The sequence below is a fragment of the Drosophila guanche genome, unplaced genomic scaffold (genome assembly GCF_900245975.1).
Source record: "Drosophila guanche unplaced genomic scaffold, DGUA_6, whole genome shotgun sequence".
NCBI classification, from domain to species: domain Eukaryota; kingdom Metazoa; phylum Arthropoda; class Insecta; order Diptera; family Drosophilidae; genus Drosophila; species Drosophila guanche.
In genome coordinates this window covers 1,441,466-1,461,159 of record NW_022995753.1, presented here as the reverse complement: position 1 = coordinate 1,461,159, position 19,694 = coordinate 1,441,466, and the positions used below count along the sequence as shown (strand labels likewise).

Below are 19,694 nucleotides of genomic sequence, written 5' to 3'. Positions count from 1 at the left end.
TTACATTTATGACATTTGTGTTTCATACATGTATGTATTCATATGTACATATGTGTACATAAGTGACATGATAAAACTTAGTTGTTAGTGTGAAGATCCTTGGCCATCGCCTAAATTTGCACGTAAGCAAAATTCAGTTGCATTTCCTTAAATTGTTTCTACAAAATGTTGTGTGGACTTCAATTACTCATGTAAAAAAAGCACTTTCATATTTTTAACTGGGTGCAGAGGCCTACCTATGTACATATGTATATGTATGTTTAAAAGAAATGTACATGTGTAGTATCTCCAAGAAGATTTCCCCACGTTCAACTTTATAAGTTGTTTATGATCAAGTCCTCAATATAATTTTGAACTTCACTTCTTTTAACTAATACCAATAACTGCACAATTGAGAGCACCAAAGTAGAGCTTGGTCAATAAATCCCTCGCCGCTCTATCGATACATGCATACAATATTTGTGTAATTGCCTATTTACACTGACATGAGTTACCTCTCGATAGTTGGACCCAACTCAATAACAATAACAAAACATGCACAGAGTATAGTTATTGAATTCTGGCTACGGGACGAGTTTGTTACAAATAAAAATAGTTTGTAATTCAGAAGCAAAGAATTTGATGCTCATATATAGCATTTTTACACTGCTATCGATATCAGAATGATATCGCAATGAAGCAGAAAAGGCCATCATATTTGCAGAGAACAGCTGATGAAAGCAACAAACATTTTTTAAATCAAATCATTCCGTTTTCGGTCCTTTTTTTCGGTCCTGACTCACATCGACACCGAAAATATCTTATACGCCTTAAACGCATTTAACTATGCCAAAGTATGACGGGGAATCGATTGAGAGAGTTTTTGTATATCATTTTAATATGAGTACCGGGTCTACAAGTAACAAATTATAATATCCAATTTATCGGATTCACTCAACTGCCTTATTTAGATTAAACATGTCTTCAATATGGCATTTTTTAAGGAAACTTGCGCTTGTTTCCTTGTTTCCTGCGAAACGGTCGACCGAAATTCGGGCATGCATTTTTTATTGTTTTTATACGAATATCATTCCTGATTTGGACGACGGTAAATTAAGAGCGTCAAAGCAATAGGCTTGGAAGTTTTTTGTTTATAAAACCCTATTAATATGATATTTGTGATCAGTGTGATTCCGTGTTTCACATCTTTGAAAATTTCCCAGCATTCCCCAAGAGTAATTTAAATATCGATACAACCATTACGTGATGTATATGTATGCAGTACAAATACATACCGATAAATATAAATACGTGTACGATTAAGTTATTAAAAAGTGTATCGTGGATGTTTTGGCATACAAATTACTAATTCAAATAAAGAAAATGTCAGAACTAGCTTTGGAACTAAGAACCCTGAGTGATTTGGTAAGTATTGAATTTTGTGTAAATATTACTGGACTAAAGAAATGCATTTTAAGGAACGCAAGACAGAAGAGCTCTCTTCCCAAATAAACTCGGTAGCACGCGGCGACTTCCATGTGGAAGTTGACGATGATCTGATCAAACTTAAAGCTACAAATAATAAGCTCAAACACCGTTTATCCTTAATTAGGGAGGTGAGCTGTTTTTAATGAAGAACTTATGAATTGAATTAAATTTCTTTAAAGTCCATAGCTCAGGAACTCAAATCATCCGTCATGGAGGTTACCGAAAGTTTTTCGATCACGGAGCATTTGGAAACCGTTTTTGCACAAGCTTTTGCAATAGCGTTTCCAGAATATGGAAACGTACCAGTGATAATTGCACCAGTGAACAGTGCATCTGCAAAGTATGGTGACTATCAGTGTAACAATGCGATGGGCTTAGCAAAGAAAATGAAAGAAATGGGTGTAAACAAAACTCCACGTGAAATTGCCAACGAATTACTAAAAGCGTGTCCCGCATCACCGATCATAAATAAGCTGGAAGTTGGCGGTGCTGGTTTTGTGAACGTGTTTCTTAGCAAGTACGTGATATTAGTATTTCCATATATATCTTGTGATATTTAATTGATTTAATTTTGTTTGTCTTCCCGAAGAGACTATGCAGCTAAAGCTTTACAAAACATATTGCGTAGCGGTATTAAGCCTCCAAGAGTACCAAAACAGCGAGTATTGGTGGATTTTTCTTCCCCTAACATAGCCAAGCAGATGCATGTTGGTCACCTGCGCTCTACCATTATTGGAGAATCAATTTCCCGCCTGCTAGAATTTTTGCAACACGACGTGATTCGTATAAATCATATTGGTGATTGGGGAACCCAATTCGGTATGTTAATTGCTCATTTGGAAGACCGCTTTCCCGACTTTCTCAACGTAAGCCCGCCAATTGGAGATTTGCAATCCTTTTATAAGGAATCAAAAAAGCGGTAAGTGAATTTACAACCGACAACATTTTTTGCTTCAATAACATGTTAGATAAATCATGAAGATTTGGGGCAACTATGTGTCTTTCGCACAGGTTGACAGTAATTTTTATTGTCCGCGGTGCTGGATACCCAATCCAATCCTGATCAATCAAAATGTTTTACTGCACTTAATTTATGCCTCCCTTTGTTCGTGTAAAGTGTTTTATTTAATGTTTTGATTTCGGTCTTTTGTTCTTTATTACAGCTTTGACACGGATGAAGAGTTCAAGAAGCGTGCTTACAATCGAGTGGTTTCACTGCAAAACGGCGAAGCAAACTCTAGAAAAGCATGGACGCTTATTTGTGATGTTTCGCGAAAGGAATTTCAGACTATCTATGATCGATTAGATATAACAGTTAAGGAACGCGGTGAATCGTTTTATCAATCTCATATGTTATCTGTGGTTGATTTTTTGCGAAAGAAAAATATGCTGGAAGAAGATGAGGGTCGTCAAATTATGTGGTCAGACGAGGGCAAGAGTGGCGTACCTCTAACGATCGTAAAATCGGATGGTGGCTTCACCTATGACACATCTGATATGGCTGCCATACGCCACCGCATAGACGAGGAGCAGTGCACTTGGATCATTTATGTTGTCGACTCTGGACAAAGTACACATTTTAACACAATTTTCAAAGCGGCCGAGCGCTGTGGCATTTTAAATCCGACCATCCACCGTGTGAACCATGTACAGTTTGGCGTGGTTCTTGGTGAGGATGGAAAGAAATTTAAGACCCGTTCCGGTGATACTGTTAAACTATCAGATTTGCTTAATGAGGGAATGAAACGTTCATTGGAACAACTAAGCAGTCGAGGACGCGACAAAATTCTCACACCTGATGAATTAATTGAAGCACAAGAGGCAGTGGCTTATGGCTGCATCAAGTATTCAGATTTAAGCCATAACCGTATAAGTGACTATGTATTTTCATTTGACAAGATGCTGGATGACCGCGGAAATACTGCAGTTTACTTATTGTACACCTACACGCGTATTTGCTCTATTTCAAGAAAGTTAAGCGAAGACGTCAGTAACTTGAAAACGATTTTGGATACAGTCGAGATTGTTTTGGATCACGAAAAGGAATGGAAACTGGCAAAAACCCTTTTGAAGATACACGACATATTGTTAAAGTGCTCGAAGGACCTTTTCCTTCATTTTCTTTGCGAGTTTTGCTTTGAGGTATGCGCTGTATTTACAGAATTTTACGACAGCTGCTATTGCATTAAGAAAAACAAAGATGGTGAAATAGTTGAAGTAAATTATAGTCGAATTTTAATGTGCGAGGCAACTGCAGCAGTATTGCGTCAGTGTTTCTATATTCTTGGACTGAAACCAGTCTCTAAACTTTAACTTTGGCAGCACGGGAAATCTTGTTAAACATACACACATTAATAATATTAAATTATAATAATTTTGATATTAAACTATATTATAAATATCTGCGAAGCACTATTCAAAATAAAAATCGATGATCGATGTTTTTCTATCCTGACTGACTGAAAGGAACCAAATGTTGCACCTATGTATACCTCTGTGATGTCACAATAACAAGTGTATGAGTATATGTCGGTCTACCAGATTGCTGGTTCTGGATCAGATCAGATCATTCAAATGTTAAGAATGAACAAATAAATGTTCCATGTCAATGCATGTTGCTTATTGCACGCGGTTACCCATTCACCTTTTCTCTCTCTGACCCACGCTTCCACGGAGAAGAGCGAGATAGAACATGCTGGTGTGGGAGGAAAGATAGATGTAGATGTAGACATATGTATGTAGATGGAGCAGCTGATGCCACACTCTGGAAGAAGAGCGGCACTACACTACACTTGTGCCATAGGTTTAATTTGATTTTCTTTCGATGGCGACTTCTGCTAGGGATGGGATTGCTCCTCAGAAGACAAAAACACAGGTGCACTTTCTGACTACCACCTGTAGAGTTAAAGATTGATGAATAAAATTAGTTGTGACGGCCCTCTGACTGGGGTATGCTCACATACATTTGTTTGATCTCTGGATTTTGTAACTTTTTAAGAAAAGACCTAGTTCAATAACAAAACTTAGATTAGGTTCTCAATTGAAGGTATTTTTCTTTACTATTTTAAGGTTTACCGGATGTAGTTTCGAGAAGGTTCGTACTTTTTGTGTCACTCTTCAGGACTTGTACGTGGTCGGTAGCGGGTAGGGACGTGAAGGCGTGAATTCTGCTAAGGAAAGTGCGCTCCGAGAGAAGAGAATGTTGTTAAGGATAATGCACTCGTAGACGAATATTATTAGAATAAGTGACGGTGCTTTAGCAGCGTTCTATAACGTTTCTCCTCGTGTATTGTATTAAAAAGTCTTCCAGCTTTATTCTTTAAATCTTGAATTTTAATGAAATTAAGCTTGTTCTAAGAGATAGTAAATACAACTAATCGCTCTTGTATACAATGGTTTCATCCTTAAATTTGTGCATCTGCTCATACCAACTGTCCTCAGAAGTAGTGTCCACCTCATCATAAAATGTGGGGAACGGAGGAGCTTCTTTCAGCTTCCGCAGGGGTAAAAGCGTATCGTATATATATACTAGTCCACCGGTAGGTCCAGGCACTGCGCTACCTTGCACCCACATGACATTGTACTTTGCGTTCGTGCGCCAAATTCGAAGGCCTTTAAGAACACGCCAACGGTTGCCCATGTGACCAGGCATCTTTGTACCAGGCCAGACGCGTCCCTTTTCGCCACCACCGCCAATATTACCGGCACGGCGATGAGTCTTGGTAACGCCATGTGAAGCAGGCATTCCCTTGAATCCGTGCCGCTTGACTACACCTTGGAAGCCGTGGTCTACGCTGTAATGAAAAGTAAGTACAAACAATTAATTAAGCTTTAATAATATATAGTGTGAAATACTCACGTTTTGCCGCGAACATCAACATATTCTCCAACGCGAAAGTGGCCAACATTCAAAGGTGTTCCAGGTGCTATTGCTCCTTGTGGTGAGACCATAAAACGCATGATATTCTTTTTTGGAGCGACGCCTGCACCCCGAAATATCTCGCAGTATTCTTTAGTCAGCATAGTTGGGTTCGTACTTTCAGCACCCACGAGGATGCAGCCATACTTGTTCAACTTGTGTTCACTGCTCGGATTCTTATTGGGTCCACACTCCTCGGGTGGCATGTATTTAATAACATGGTTGTCAGCAATCTGTAACAATGTGGTGCGCACTTTTTTGCCATTTTTAAGCCATAGCGGATACTGTCCAATTTTCCTCGCTATCACACCGCAACGCCTCGTCTGCTCGGTCCACGAACGAATTCCATCTTCCGGATCATTGGTCTGTATCAACTTATTTTCTTGTGACTGAATGCTCTTGCTAAGCGCCGGAGTACCGTATCTTTCGCATGCTAACTCATTGATAAACTGTTTGTTTTCTGTAGTCACTAAGTCTTCCGTATTCTATTGCACACAAAAATCAATGTTAAAATTGGTAGGTATAAGCATTAAGGCATTGCTTACGGTTCGTTGTTTCCGTAGATTCCAGTAAGGATTCCTTAAGCGGGGCCGGCTCAAATGGCCCTTTTCGCGTACTTGTACACTAGAAACGACGCAGCTGCCAAGCCTAATAAAGGGAAATATTCATGAATTAATAAATAGAAAACGATGAATTCAATACTTTCTAACCGTAGCCTCCCAAGCTGAAAACAAATGCCTTGAATCATGTTAATTTTATATAACCAAAATCTTGGCCATACACATACGGTGGGTTGCAATGCATCGCTATTCAAAAACAATCGATGTCACTATCGATTTGTGGGAAACAAGTATCGATATACCCCCGGCTCTACGGGTTCTGAGAAACGGTGGGAATTTGTAAAAGATGTGAAACATCGGCTGAATTCATGAAAAAGAGCTTATGCTTACAATTAGGAGGGCCGAAAAAGTTTACCTCTTCATAAATAAAAAATTTATCAATAATTCAGCAATTTTCTTGCACCCGATAATCATGTTGTGGGACATGGATGACGATGACGTAGCCATCATTCAGTAGGAGGGAGGAGATTTTGGCGTGGATATCTGTGTTGAAAATGTCTTTGAAACAGAGCAACTCCAACAAAAGTCTTTAAAATGCCAGATTACATATAATTTTAAAAGGAATAGATAACAATCATTAACAAACTAGCTCTCTATTGTTCTGTTTTATTTTGCACAATATGTTAAATATGCAAAACAGCTCAGGTAATGAAAATTGGTTACTTTTTTGAAGTGAGCAGCGAGACTAACCAATAAAATAAGACAAATAAATTGAAACTTTGTTTTCTATTAATCAACTTGTGCATCTGATGGTGCTGCGTTTGATGCTTTCTTCCTCTAGGCGATCTCTTTCCTTGCTCACTTCCGATTTTTTCGAGATCTACGTAAACCTTCAATACTCTCATCCATTCAATACTGCCATCTCAGATCACCATTTCATCCTGGCTCTCGTCTTTGGTGCAATATTTGTAACTTTAATGATTATAAGTCATTCACTTTTCTACATTTTATTAAAGCTTGGAGAAAGTACCGCACCGGGTAGAACAGAAATTCAATAAATATTTTGCTTATCTCCATATAAATTGAGTACCGAGTTAGAGATAATTATATTATAATATTCATCTAATCATTAAATTATTGCTCAATTCTGGCCGTTTTATGCTTTTTTCGACAGAATCTCCGTTCGAGATGAGGAGGAATATCATCCCTGCTTCGATGGATGGATTCGATTTTAGCTCATCTGAGTACTGAGCTTAAATTTTAAAAAATGAAAACGTATATTTTGGTGTGTCTGTGAGTCAAGAAGTATTCTATCGATATTTCGAATCTTTTATTGGCCGCGGAGATAAACACTCATACGTAACAACAAGTAGCCGCCTAATTAATTCCGATTCAACACAGTGAAGTTAAATGGCATTAATTCCGCCTGTCACTCGCCTTACATCCTCCATAATACGTATACTAGGATGTAATCCGAGTGTTATGACGTTGCAAGGCACCAACACCTATCTGCTTGGAAATGGAAAAAAGTGAGTATGTTCAATGTTCAATCCAAAGTTCAACTAATAATATAACCTGCCCACAAATCATTATCTATTAGACGGATACTGATTGATACCGGAGATGAAGATGTTCCTCAGTACATAGAACACTTGAACGATGTCCTTCGCAAGGAGCAGGCCTCTATTGCCACTATCATCCTCACTCACTGGCACCATGACCACGTCGGTGGTGTTAAGGATATTGTGGGCAGCAGTCTGGCAGACAATGGTATAACTGTCTATAATAATATCGGGCAGGTTCTTATAAGTGCTCTTTCATTCAGACTGTCAAGTGTTTAAGTTTCGTCGCACCGATGCAAGTGATGCCTGCCCAGAGATCCCAACTCACATACAATTGCAACCCCTTTCTAACAACCAAGAGTTTTCAGTAGAAGGAGCCAATATGCGTGTTGTACACACTCCAGGACACACCACGGATCATATTACAATAGCGATGGACGAAGGAACGCTCTTTAGTGGGGACTGCATTTTAGGTTTGTTTTCGGCTTGGATTCTCTTCCATTTTGTTAATGCAATCTTTCCGTAGGCGAGGGTACTGCCGTCTTTGAGGATCTGTACGAGTACATGAAAAGCTTGGATACAATTTTAAAAATCCAACCACTGCGTATCTTTCCGGGTCATGGCAATGTCATCGATGAGCCCGTTCCCAAAATTGAGTACTACATAAATCATCGCAACAATCGTGAACAGCAGATATTCCAGTTTTTTACACAACGCCCCAATGAGCGTTGGCAATCAATGGATGTAGTGCGGGAGGTTTACAAAGAAACCCCTGAGGAGCTGTGGCCCGCTGCGGCCTATAACGTAAGCCACCATCTTCAAAAGTTGCAAAAAGAGAGCAAATTGGTGCTCAAGGAGTTGGATGAGGAACAATTTTATGTTTATAATCCAAAAAGCTTGCTCTAGATCTACCAAATACAGCTTTCTTTATTTTAATGGCAGAGTTCATTAAACTCAGATGTAAGATATTTGAGTTACATGAAAAAATACATATTTTGAAATTTAAACGAAGAGAAATGTTGTGAGGCGCGTTTTAAGACTCACTTTGATACCAGTACTCAGTCAGGAGATATATGATCACATATGTATATGATTTTGATGGATATCTGTTTACATTTTTTATTAAATAGTCCCATACACTCTTGTACAGACACCATATGTACATAGCTGAGAAACATACAAAAAATATATAAAATGTTTGGTCAACATTTTTTAATTTACATCTTTAACTTTTCTTAAATGTGTTTCCATTCGTTTTTCTTCTTTTTTTTTAACAAGAAGATAAATAAGTACTGCAATCAGTATATCTGTGAGGTAATATTGGTTGCTCAATCAATCAACCAATTAAATCAAAGCTGTGCTTTCAGTTTTAGTATGTACTAAGTGGCGTTTTATTTCTGGTTACATTTAAGTGTTCAATTTGAATCTTTCACCGTTTTCCTTTCCCAGTTTTACCCCCTTTTTTTTGGCGTCTCTTTATAGCGACTGCAGAGCGTTTATCCTTCTTCTCTCTCGGATCTACGACACGATAACGACCTTTCACGCCAGCTGGGCGACTGGCTCGACGAGACGCTGTGTGCTTTTTAGCCACAACGTAGGTAATCTCCTTTTTCTTCTCTTCTGCTTTCTTATAAACCTTTTTCAGTTGTTTTGCCTTCTCATGGGTTGAGGCGTCGGCGTTTTCCATAATCTTTTCGGCCATTTTCTTTGCCTTGGCCATACGCTTTGAGGAACGGCGCTTCTTTCTAGCCTTTGCCTCCATTACCTTTTTAATGGGGCGAACATTTAACTCCTGGACCTTGCGTTGGTATTCTTCCGTAAGCTCTTGAGGCACTGGTTGGGCCATAGTCATGTGTTCTTGTTCATCCTGCGTGAACCAAATTGGAAGGTTTTCATCGTTAAAAGCATAACGGTTCCAGGCTGCATCAATAAGGTCGCGCTGTGTTTTCTTTCCGCGAATCATAAGCGCACCAAGAGCCAGCTCATTTTCCGTCAAACGTACCTTCTTCGATTTAGGCTCTGAAATTATAATATTGGCAAATATAATTTTAATGAATATTATTAATAAATTATGTATGTATAATCAACACCAACCTTTGGACATATCTGCAGAAGCAGTATCATCTTTGAGAAGCTCTTCAGAATCAGAGTCAGAGTCAGAGTCATCTGAGCTACTGTCCTTTGTCTCGATTTCGTGTCGGGCACGTCGCTTAGCCTTCTTGCCCAGAAGAGCCTGTCCATTTGTGTCACCGCTGAGGGTGCTCTCACCGAGAAGAGAGACTCCCTTTAGATTATACTCCTTGGCCATATTTTTCAGATCATAGTTTTCCTCATCGTCGTCCGATGCAATGTTTTGGAGATTATCCTTCTCGTACCAAAGCTGTACTCGCTGTTGCCGCTTGGTGTCCTTGTCACGGAAATCACTTGACTTTATGAGCGGATGCTCCTCGTGTGCTTTCTTTCCTTTGCCAACTTTAACAGTGTCTTCGCCATCGTCGCTTAGGCCCAAACCTTGCTCATCATTCACCATCTCATCGCTGTCTTCATCATCACTTGATGCGTTCTCTTCGTCGCTTTCATAGTTACCATCGTCATCCATTTTCTTGTCATCCTTATCATATTTTTTGTACTTGGGCAACTTTTCAGCCTCTTTACCCTCTTCTTCTACATCGAAGTCAGGGCTAACATCGAGGAACCTATCCAACTCAACAGCAGAGTCAATAACTTTCAGATCAAAAATTTCGTGACCAGTTTCCTCCACAGGCCCGTCATCTCCCTTTATAACCATATTGAGGTTCATCTTTTCGTGAAGTTTTGCCTTGGCCTTAAGCGTCTTCTTTCGTTTCCGCTTAAGCTCTTTTTGCTCCTCGGCTGTCAACGTTCTGATCTGTTCTTGAAGCTCAAGATCTTCAAGTTCCTCTAATTCTGTTTGCGTTAGTTGTTTTGGTGTTGTTTCCTCTGCTTCTTGTTCCTCGATAACTGCCGCAGTTTCATCCTTAAAAAAACTATCTTTAACAGCTTTCCACCACAATACAAGACCTTTAATATCCTTGCGACCCAAAACCTTAAGGTCCTTGCAGCATTCTAAAATTTCAGGTGTAGTTTTCTTGTGATTGGCAATACGATCGTCATCAATGCGAATGGATCCTACACCTTGGAGGGCAGAAAGGGCATTTTCTGCTTTCATAAACTCTGTGGCCGATAAAATGGATCTCAATGATAAGTCCTGCTCACTGTAGCCCTCGGCCTTGATGCGTTTTTGTCTCTCGGGGTGCAGAAGGCTATTTTTCTTCTTGTTCTCGAGGTCGAGCTCCTCGAACACGTACTTGCTGTCGAGCAGCCGCTGGTCGATAATGTCGGGGGCTAGATATTCCTGGCAGACCACGAATATCTCGGCTGACTCCTTACGGGATGCACTTGGTTTGGTGGCATGCACCTTTTTGAAGAGCTGCTTGAGCACCCAAAGCAGTGCGTTGTAGTCCTTGGAGCGGAAAACTTTGGTCACAAACCAACCTCCGCCGCGAAGAAACTGGGTGGTCAGCTTGAGGGCATTAAGGGTTAGGCAGATCTGCTGATAAGAATCAAAAAGCCAATTACGACCCACGTTGGGGGCACCGTCATGAAGGACAACATCGGCCTTCCAAGATTGCAACTCCTTAGTTAATGATTGACGACACTTTTCCGTTGTGATGTCCTCTACTAAGCCAATACAGCCTGCAATGGGCCGAATCGGGAAGAGGTCAACACCAATTACAATGCTGGATACTGGCATATTTTGTTTGGCCACTTGCATCCATCCTCCAGGAGCTGCACAAAGATCTAAGCAAACTTGCGACTGCTGGAGGAATCCGAACTTGCGATTTAGCTGTATCAATTTAAAAGCGGCACGGGATCTAAACCCCGTTTCTTTGGCAAGTTGGTAAAATTTATCCTTCCTTGTCTTTCCTACTTTCGTTTTCTTGCCCATATTGCTTTATTTTATTTGTTGGTTCCTGTATAGTACAAAACCAAGAACCCACGTGCTATTACTTGTATGTTATGTTTTTAATAGAGATGGACCATAAATATATCGATAGTTGGTGTACCTGTCAGGATGGCGTCGCAGCGCCAGTGTATGGAATTAATACTAAGTGACTTCGCGTGGGATTTTTTTTTCTTTCATTACATTTACATTGTTTTTAAATGGTAAGCAGACCCAGGGAATTATATCCAGCGACTAAGAAAAATAAATACTAGGCTTATTAGTAATAATTTTCGAGACCAAGGAGAAGAAACTACCAAAAAAAGTCACACTGGACAAATATGTAAGTGGTACTCAATTCAAAGGTAGATTTCAGAGAAAGTTTATGTGATATATTGATGCGAATTTTTCATTAATTTTTCCATTGATGTATTTAACATGGTAAAAAAGTCAAGTGTATATAAATCCCATTCGCCATTTTGATGGCCTCAAGCTCGTTAACAAGGATGGAGGTCACATTGGGTTAGCTTAGGAGTCTTTTTTATGGTTTAAGTTATATTTTCTAGGTACCCAGGCGGAGTACCATCAAATACCTTCTGTTTTTTAGTATTCATTGGCCAGCTGGCAAATAGGGTTCGCTCAAAATAATTTTGTGTCAGTTTCAGTTAGCTGTAGCCTGATAGCTACAGCCTAGGTGTTCGAGTTTCCCAGCTAAGCTAATACTACTTCTATTTACAAGGGTCCAAACGCTTCGAGCAAGTGGCAGTTATAGAATAAATTTTAGCTTGTCTGTAGACAAGCCAGCCGATTCCATGAATTTTAAAACATTCTCCTCATTTTGCTCCATGGCAGATAGTCGATGGCTGATATGTCGACAAGAGCACGCAGAAGAACTATAACGTATACAAAGAAAAATTATTTTAAAAATCATGAATTACGCTCAACACTTACATAGTTTATATGAAAGAGTTCCAATTTGATTTGGTTGATAAAATATACCGGCAGCGATATAGTTCTTATCAAGTTATCGAATAGTGCGATCGTTCAGTTTTTGAACGAAATTGTGAGAAATATTGCATCGACTAAATGTCCTAACGCCTTTTTCAAATAACGCTGGTTAAAAATAAAGTTGGCAGCACGCTTGCAGTCTAATATAAATTTATTAGTTTAAATTCAAAAATAAAATTGAAGGGGTATTTGGCCATTTAGATAATAATGCCACAGGCCATATGAACGATTTAAAAATATGTGGTTCTCTTTGGAAAATAATTGCCAGGCCAGATTGGCACTAAATTGAAAGAAAATTGTTTAATCGGATGAAATAAAATCGCGGGTTGGATACATTCGATTTCCATAACTTGAACATATTAAAACATTTTATTTTTGTGACGTGCTGGTTAGTTTTTGTGAAAAATCAATACATGAATGTTTTTTGTGTACTTGAGTGCTTAAGAGTTTGCAGCAAGTTTGTTAAACAAAAGCACTTCGTAGACGCTAGCTCACGCGCACAGGATACCACAGTCCGCGGGGGAGGTCTGCAACACAAAGCGCCACTTTTAACTTTTGCTTTCTACAAAAAGTAAACGCCAGCAATTTTGCATTATTAACTCAAGGCAAAACTTAATACTCTGCACACGGGTATGGATTTGTTTATTTTTAATACATACATATTTACATTCAGTATGCATATGTACATATGTAGATGATCTATGCATGTAATGTAAATATGTTTCTGTACCACATCCTTTGTATTAAGTAAAGCGCTAGAAACCACAAATAAATCAATACATTTGTAGTTATAAATACATAAATATTTATAAATGTTAACAATATATACGTATGTTTGTGATAACTGCATAAATATTTCATTTCCTTGTACGAAGTTACCCGACTCCGACTGTAAACATTGAACATAGCCTCAAATTGCGGTGTCTTATTTTACTTTTATTATTTTTGAAAATACTTGTGACATATGTACATACGTATGTATTTATGAAAATACATATGCATGTAATATTTGTATATTAATTACATATATGTAGTGTGCAACATCTATGCTCACACATGTGCAAATATGTACATATCTACATACATATGTATGTACATATGTAGTTGCTGTTGGTGGCGGATTTTTGCTCCTTCAAAACAAATTGAATGCTAAATCGAGTACCGGGTATAAAAACCAGAATACTTGCTATCACGCCAACTTCATGTGTATGTATGTACATACATATGTATGTGTTTTTCTCTGTTTCAAAATTGCGAACAAACAGATTTTTTGTGTATGGATGCATTCATATATCGTACATCGTAGAGTTTTGGATGTTTTTACCAAAATCACCATACGCTCAGAAACACATGCATACTTACTCTGTATGTAAAAAAAGAAATATAAAAAAGTCTATTTCTATGCAAAACTTGTCAATTTGTAATGTTAATTACTTATGTACATATTTATGTATGTACATATATATGTACTAGAGAACGGCAACGTGTGATTTCAAAAAGGCTCAAACAAAATCGCTCAGCGTTGATGGATACACACTTGCATGACCACATATGTTCACTGTTGATTTTAAATCAAGCAAGACATTCCTTCGTATAGCGTCGCTGAGTTTATTGTTTGTATGTTTCTTCGGCTACGAACGCGTCTCACAACGTTCTCCGTCGTTGTATTTAGGAATCTTTGAATTATGTTATTTTTCTGATGTAGTTATTTTTCTGCACAAGCTTATAAATAAAGCTATATGTAATTCGGGCCCATCAAATATTAAGTTATAGTTTACCGTTTTGAATATATTAAGCTTTCAGCTCAGAAAAAGTCGAAAAAAAGTATATACATATGTATGTATTTCTTGGGATTAAATGGGGTTTTGATAGGTACAGTTAGTTGTAAAATTTGATGAATAAACGGCTAAGGTTTAGCCCAGCTCCTGAGCTTTTTTAGCAGCGTAGCCTGCGATCTATTTGATAATAAGGCAATAATTTTATACCATGGACTCGAAGAGTTAAAGGAGTATACATTTTTGCTCGAAGCAATGTGCGTAACGCAAAGAAGGAAACTTTTCCGAGCCTATAAAATATATAATAATAATCAATAGCCGAGTCGATATACATTAAAATGTGTTTGATATGTAAAATTATTTTATGCAAAGCATTAAAATATACACTTGTTAGATAGTAATAAGTGCAGGCAATATTTTAGTCGAGCTCAATTAAAAGCTATGATTGTTTTGTTCAAGGAACAATTCCATTCGAATGGTACTCGGTATGGGTAAGATCCAACCTGTATTTGCTTCTTCTTCCTCACTTATTCTATGTTTCGCCATTGAAAGCCTGTGCAAGCATCACGAACTCGCAAATATGATCACGACGCTTGATCGGTAGGAGGGTCTCGTTTGCTGTTATTAGAGCGTACCGGGTATAAAAGTAGATTCGCTTTTGAGGGCGACTCACACCGTTCCTCTTCGTTTACAATAACAAGGCAAGATTCTTTCCCTAGAAAACAAATCCGTAATGTATTTAAACATAAACATATAAACCCCAAATTCATTAGATTAACCAGGTCCATTTTATAAGTGGTATCCACAAATCGGGGATCACACCCACTCAATCGCGGTTTATGCTCAATTTTGGATTAATATTCATGCAATATTCATTTTGTTACAGGTTAAAAAGGATATAAATCTGGTACAAACAACAAACTACAAAGGTTGTTGAGTTGAGGTTAAGCAAAATGAACGCTGTTACTCAGGAATTTTGCGTGCGCTGGAACAGCCATCTTGGTAGTATTGGAGCCGCTTTTCCGCAGCTATTAGCCGGTCAAAGATTTGTTGATGTTACACTGGCCTGTGAAGGTCACCAGTTACATTGTCACCGTCTAGTGCTAGCCGCATGTTCCACATACTTTGAAGCCATTCTGGCGGAAAATCCCTGTAAGCATCCCGTTATAATTTTACCAGGAGAGATCAAGCTATGGGAGATTCAGGCGCTAGTAGATTTTATGTACAAGGGAGAGGTAAATGTCACACAGGCCGGCCTGGGCCAGTTGCTTCGATGTGCCGAACAGCTCCGGATACGCGGTCTGTACGGGTCAGAGGCGGCAATAAATTACAATCAGCTTCAACAGATGCGGAAGGAAACTGTCATGGACGTAGCCCCAGTCATCACGAGACTTAATAATATTGACGTGAACGTGACTGAAACTGAAGATGCAGCTACAAATTCAACCGCCTCAATTACTGCTTCGACCACGCAAGCACAGACAGCCAAACAGCACCAGCACCAACAAGAACAACTAGCTCTGCAGCAGCAGCACAAGGAACTGCGCCAACGTCAGCAAGCAAATGGTGGTAATACCCTGCAGCTACAGAAACCTCATAAGCATCATCCACAACAGTCTTTAAATACCGCCTCCTCAGCAACAGCTTCCAACAACTCAAATGTACCGACCGAAGACGAGTCTGCGGATGATGCCTCTAATATCTGGAACACATATAATGATCATTGCGATGACTATAGCTTATCCGCAACAGCTGAAAAAAACAAAACACAGACGTTCCTCCTTCAGACAAGGTTTGTGATTAATTCTGCTATACTTAAAATGTTATAATTATTATAATTCTAGGCCATTTATATGTTTTGACTAATAGTGAAAGATCAATGGAATATCGTTCAAAATGGGTTAATTGTGTTTTGTATACCCGGCATTCGAAGAGTTAACGGGTATATATATATATATATATCTCTGTATCCGAGCCTGTCTCTGTCCGTCCTGATGAGCGCCTAGTACACGGAGTCAATAAGAGCTAGAGCAACCAATTTTTGCATTCAGACTGCTGTGATATCACACGGTTAGAATGGGTATTTTAAAATCAAAAAATCATCTGGGTTGTGGAGAGCAAGCATGAGAAATTGTAATATCCGCGCGGAATGTCGGTATCTCCACAAAAATAGTACATGCATAAATTCATAAATGAGTTATATTATATATTTATTGATGTGAAATATAATTGAAAGTGTGTAAGTCAAACTCTATGAGGACGAGGTGTCAAACAAGACGGACAAGGCCATGGCTATATCGATGATGCTGATCAAGCAACAAATACTCTCGATGGACAAGACGATATCATGAATTTATGTGCAGAAACTATTTGGCGATCATATATTTCATAAATATTAAAAATATAATAGTTGAACAAGACGAGTAATTTCGGCTTATCGTTCTCGAGTGCAAGTTTTATTTGGATTGTCGTACTCGGACCGCAAAATCAACATCCCAACAAGACAAGATTTTCTCTCGCTCAAGTGAAAAATTTGTTCCAACTTGAAGCATCAACGGATCCGTTAGAAACTCTTCTTGTTAGCTATACCCATGAATAAAAATATTTCATAGCGTTCATAAATCCTATACAATTATTTGGAAAGCTGAATTTCTGCCATCTTTTAAAATGTAAGGACACACCTTTCATAAAGTCGGGTACTTGCTCCCATTCCCAGATGATTAACAGCAATTCATTAAAATTAACTTCTTTGGTGAAGATAAAGATTAAGTCAATGCATCCAATTATAATGTTACACAAATGCAATCAGCGAAAACTTAGAAGCTGGACGCGATCTTCTGATAAGAAATTTATGTACAATGAAGTAGACTCAACGATTTTGACTGGACCGTTTAAAGATGAAGATTTTACAACTGTTCCAAATTCCCAATTACAATAGACGCCTTTGTAATGTTGTTGTTTTGAAGTAAACGAGGGTTGCTTTTGACACAGTCAACTTTATTTTGCTTGTTTCCCTGTCGGTAAGCCAGTTAGACTTTATTTCAACACAGAAAACACAGAAAAACCAAAAGTATTGCATACACTCATACTCAAATGCGTATGCAACTGAACTTTAGTCTGAAATTAATCATAAAACGAGAATGTCACAGCAGACATCGCGCTATGTATCTTCTTGCCAAAGTATGATTTTAATGTACGGACTGGTTTTTTATATAAATTAAATTATTGTGTTATATTGGCCAAGTCTCTAAATCCTAGTGCAAAATATGAAATAAGAAATTAAACGATAAGAATAGACATCACTGCTCAATACAATTTTTTGATAAAAAACTGATTTTATATTTATTTTATAGGTCCCAGCCGCCGATACAGCTGCAGTCACAAAATTTGGACACCACCATCGAAGACGATCACAATTATGTGGCTGCTCATGAGGCAGACAATGAAAGCAGTGTAGCCCGAATTGCAAGCAGCGGGAGCGGCCTTTCCCTTAGCTTTGATTCAGACACGCCTGCCAATATATCGGCAGGAATCATGCATAGTTCAATCGATAGCTACACCTCATATAAGCGTGTTCGACGTTCGGAGGCCTCGTTAGCACAAGCGGCCAAATGTGTTTCAAAGGGCGAAACATTCCAAACAGTCAGCAATATGTTCAATATTCCCGTATCTACTATTCGTTTTTATATGGCGCGAAAAGGCATTCTTCCGAAGCGAAAACGCGGGCGTGGTGCTTCTCATGCGGGAAATTCATTTACAACAGCGAACGCAGGTACGCTCTCGACTCAAAATTCTGGCACAGCACATCACCTGTCTCAAAATATGCCTTTAGATACTGTACTTAAGAGCGGCATTTCAAACGCGAGCGGAAGCAATAGTCCAGAGGCGGTAACGGCCACTTTAAATTTACCGTCCCCAGATATAGGCACAACAGCGGCTGGAATGCCTTTCCATCACCTTAGCGATGCGTCGACTTTCAAACTGAGCGAGCAGCACCAATTAAATATGATCTAACCACGCTGCTTGCCTTTCTTTAGCCTGACATTAATGCAGATATAGTTTGAGAATCGAGAGTTTGCAAACGCTTTATTTTGTGTAATATGGTAGATGGTTGTATGGATGGATAGTAAACCTAAGATTTGTATGACGTCTGGTAGAGCAATCGTATGGCGACTAGTTTTCTATGCTTCTTATACTCTTCATAAAAAAACCCGCCATTTTCAAGACAGGAAGATTCCATTTCAGATCGTGGTTATTTTTTATAAAAATTTTACTTGATCCAGGAAGATATTAATTAATATTAATAGAACGCTATTCTCATTATAAATTTGCTATTAAGACTTTCCAGTTTTTCCTTTATAGTATTAGCAGTCAGTGGGGATTAGGTTAGTATTTTGCAAATCTCATTTTGCATATTATAATTAAATAAAAAAAAGACTTCTTATTTAATTAGTGCATTTACAACGAGGCGACTTTCTAGATGTTGTAGTCATATGCAATCATCGTTCTATAAGTTTTTAGTAGATTATTAACTGTCTATTCTTATTCGAATATTTTACTTTCATCACTCGGCTAAGGTGTGCGAAAGTAGTCACCTAACAAACATAAAAACCCTTATACAATTTTCAAATTTCCAAATTTTAAAATTGTATTAATTTCATACTAAAATCAACAATATAACAATTCAACAAAAGGCCAAAGAAAGTTTTGTATACATTTGAAATATTTTTAATTAATTAAATGAATATTTTCGGGACGAAATAAGTGAACTTATAATTTCATTAGAATGGTATTTTCTAAAATTTACTTATATTTAAAATTATTAAAGGGTATTCAATTGCCTAAATGTGTCCTCCTTTGCTATTTAAAACCTTTGTAATGCATCCTGGCATTGAAAGGATCAATGTTTGGAGTAAGGATACATCCAATTCCGCCCACTCCTTTACTATTGCCTCTTTCAACTCTCGTACTGTTGTAAATTGCCTTCCGTGCATGTTGACTTTGGCAGAAAGTATTCCCCAAAATCGACAAGAACTTCGTCCAATAGTGGAAGCGAATTATGGAGATTCCTGGATTTTTCAACAGGATAATGCCGCGATCCACGTGTCAAAGTACTCAAAAACATATTTTGCATACCGACAAATTCCGCTTTTAAAATGGGCAGCAAAAAGCCCTGATCTCAACCCTATTGAAAACCTTTGGGGCATACTTTCTGCCAAAGTTTACATGCACGGAAGGCAATTTACAACAGTACAAGAGTTGAAAGAGGCAATAGTAAAGGAGTGGGCGGAATCGGATGTATCCTTACTCCAAACATTGATCCTTTCAATGCCAGGACGCATTACAAAGGTTTTAAATAGCAAAGGAGGCCACATTTAGGCAATTGAATACCCTTTTATAATTTTAAATATAAGAAAATTTAAGAAAATACCATTCTAATGA

At 38.3% G+C, this 19,694-nt stretch overlaps 5 protein-coding genes across 11 annotated transcripts; 3 read left to right on the top strand and 2 right to left on the bottom strand.

Moving 5' to 3' along the window:
- Nucleotides 1-1,362: 1,362 nt before the first annotated feature.
- LOC117588262 (probable arginine--tRNA ligase, cytoplasmic) lies at nucleotides 1,363-3,910 on the top strand. 2 transcript variants are annotated; one of them, XM_034279396.1, is made up of 5 exons: nucleotides 1,363-1,404; nucleotides 1,458-1,595; nucleotides 1,647-1,984; nucleotides 2,057-2,386; nucleotides 2,631-3,910. In XM_034279396.1, exons 1-5 carry the CDS (start codon nucleotides 1,363-1,365, stop codon nucleotides 3,778-3,780), a joined length of 1,998 nt encoding a protein of 665 aa, XP_034135287.1. In that variant the 3' UTR covers nucleotides 3,781-3,910. The 2 variants fall into 2 exon arrangements, with proteins under 2 accessions (XP_034135287.1, XP_034135288.1); XM_034279397.1 differs by lacking the exon at nucleotides 1,363-1,404 and having other exon boundaries at nucleotides 1,509-1,595; nucleotides 1,654-1,984; nucleotides 2,631-3,780.
- Nucleotides 3,911-4,756: 846 nt separating this feature from the next.
- LOC117588263 (39S ribosomal protein L3, mitochondrial) lies at nucleotides 4,757-6,201 on the bottom strand. The gene is made up of 4 exons (XM_034279398.1): nucleotides 6,097-6,201; nucleotides 5,932-6,034; nucleotides 5,327-5,871; nucleotides 4,757-5,261 (listed from the first exon to the last, which is right to left on the bottom strand). Exons 1-4 carry the CDS (start codon nucleotides 6,132-6,134, stop codon nucleotides 4,841-4,843), a joined length of 1,107 nt encoding a protein of 368 aa, XP_034135289.1. The 5' UTR covers nucleotides 6,135-6,201; the 3' UTR covers nucleotides 4,757-4,840.
- Nucleotides 5,370-8,436, top strand: LOC117588264 (beta-lactamase-like protein 2 homolog). 2 transcript variants are annotated; one of them, XM_034279399.1, is made up of 5 exons: nucleotides 5,370-5,381; nucleotides 7,353-7,475; nucleotides 7,547-7,716; nucleotides 7,772-7,981; nucleotides 8,035-8,414. In XM_034279399.1, the coding sequence occupies exons 2-5, from the start codon at nucleotides 7,357-7,359 to the stop codon at nucleotides 8,412-8,414; spliced, it is 879 nt and encodes a 292-aa protein (XP_034135290.1). In that variant the 5' UTR covers nucleotides 5,370-5,381; nucleotides 7,353-7,356. The 2 variants fall into 2 exon arrangements, with proteins under 2 accessions (XP_034135290.1, XP_034135291.1); XM_034279400.1 differs by lacking the exon at nucleotides 5,370-5,381 and having other exon boundaries at nucleotides 7,357-7,475; nucleotides 8,035-8,436.
- A 433-nt stretch (nucleotides 8,437-8,869) lies between these two features.
- LOC117588261 (pre-rRNA 2'-O-ribose RNA methyltransferase FTSJ3) lies at nucleotides 8,870-11,554 on the bottom strand. Its single transcript, XM_034279395.1, has 2 exons — nucleotides 9,603-11,554; nucleotides 8,870-9,527 (listed from the first exon to the last, which is right to left on the bottom strand). Exons 1-2 carry the CDS (start codon nucleotides 11,473-11,475, stop codon nucleotides 8,938-8,940), a joined length of 2,463 nt encoding a protein of 820 aa, XP_034135286.1. The 5' UTR covers nucleotides 11,476-11,554; the 3' UTR covers nucleotides 8,870-8,937.
- A 1,026-nt stretch (nucleotides 11,555-12,580) lies between these two features.
- LOC117588492 (protein bric-a-brac 1) lies at nucleotides 12,581-18,871 on the top strand. Of its 5 annotated transcripts, none has more exons than XM_034279799.1 (4): nucleotides 12,582-13,107; nucleotides 15,139-15,821; nucleotides 15,897-16,044; nucleotides 17,606-18,871. In XM_034279799.1, exons 2-4 carry the CDS (start codon nucleotides 15,206-15,208, stop codon nucleotides 18,264-18,266), a joined length of 1,425 nt encoding a protein of 474 aa, XP_034135690.1. In that variant the 5' UTR covers nucleotides 12,582-13,107; nucleotides 15,139-15,205; the 3' UTR covers nucleotides 18,267-18,871. The 5 variants fall into 5 exon arrangements, with proteins under 5 accessions (XP_034135691.1, XP_034135690.1, XP_034135688.1 ...); XM_034279797.1 differs by having other exon boundaries at nucleotides 15,139-16,044; nucleotides 17,606-18,024; nucleotides 18,085-18,870; XM_034279798.1 differs by having other exon boundaries at nucleotides 12,583-13,107; nucleotides 15,891-16,044; nucleotides 17,606-18,869.
- The last annotated feature ends 823 nt before the right edge of the window (nucleotides 18,872-19,694 follow it).

Coding starts and splice junctions, on each gene's coding strand:
- LOC117588492 (XM_034279796.1), top strand. CDS start 15,206: ATGAACGCTGTTACTCAGGAATTTTGCGTGCGCTGGAACAGCCATCTT. Junction 16,045..17,605: donor ACGTTCCTCCTTCAGACAAG/GTTTGTGATTAA, acceptor TTTATTTTATAG/GTCCCAGCCGCCGATACAGC.
- LOC117588261 (XM_034279395.1), bottom strand. CDS start 11,475: ATGGGCAAGAAAACGAAAGTAGGAAAGACAAGGAAGGATAAATTTTAC. Junction 9,528..9,602: donor TTCTGCAGATATGTCCAAAG/GTTGGTGTTGAT, acceptor TTATAATTTCAG/AGCCTAAATCGAAGAAGGTA.
- LOC117588262 (XM_034279396.1), top strand. CDS start 1,363: ATGTCAGAACTAGCTTTGGAACTAAGAACCCTGAGTGATTTG. Junction 1,405..1,457: donor TAAGAACCCTGAGTGATTTG/GTAAGTATTGAA, acceptor ATGCATTTTAAG/GAACGCAAGACAGAAGAGCT. Junction 1,985..2,056: donor GTGAACGTGTTTCTTAGCAA/GTACGTGATATT, acceptor GTCTTCCCGAAG/AGACTATGCAGCTAAAGCTT.
- LOC117588263 (XM_034279398.1), bottom strand. CDS start 6,134: ATGATTCAAGGCATTTGTTTTCAGCTTGGGAGGCTACG. Junction 6,035..6,096: donor TTTCAGCTTGGGAGGCTACG/GTTAGAAAGTAT, acceptor TCCCTTTATTAG/GCTTGGCAGCTGCGTCGTTT. Junction 5,872..5,931: donor ATCTACGGAAACAACGAACC/GTAAGCAATGCC, acceptor TGTGTGCAATAG/AATACGGAAGACTTAGTGAC.
- LOC117588264 (XM_034279400.1), top strand. CDS start 7,357: ATGGCATTAATTCCGCCTGTCACTCGCCTTACATCCTCCATAATACGT. Junction 7,476..7,546: donor CTGCTTGGAAATGGAAAAAA/GTGAGTATGTTC, acceptor ATTATCTATTAG/ACGGATACTGATTGATACCG. Junction 7,982..8,034: donor TAGTGGGGACTGCATTTTAG/GTTTGTTTTCGG, acceptor ATCTTTCCGTAG/GCGAGGGTACTGCCGTCTTT.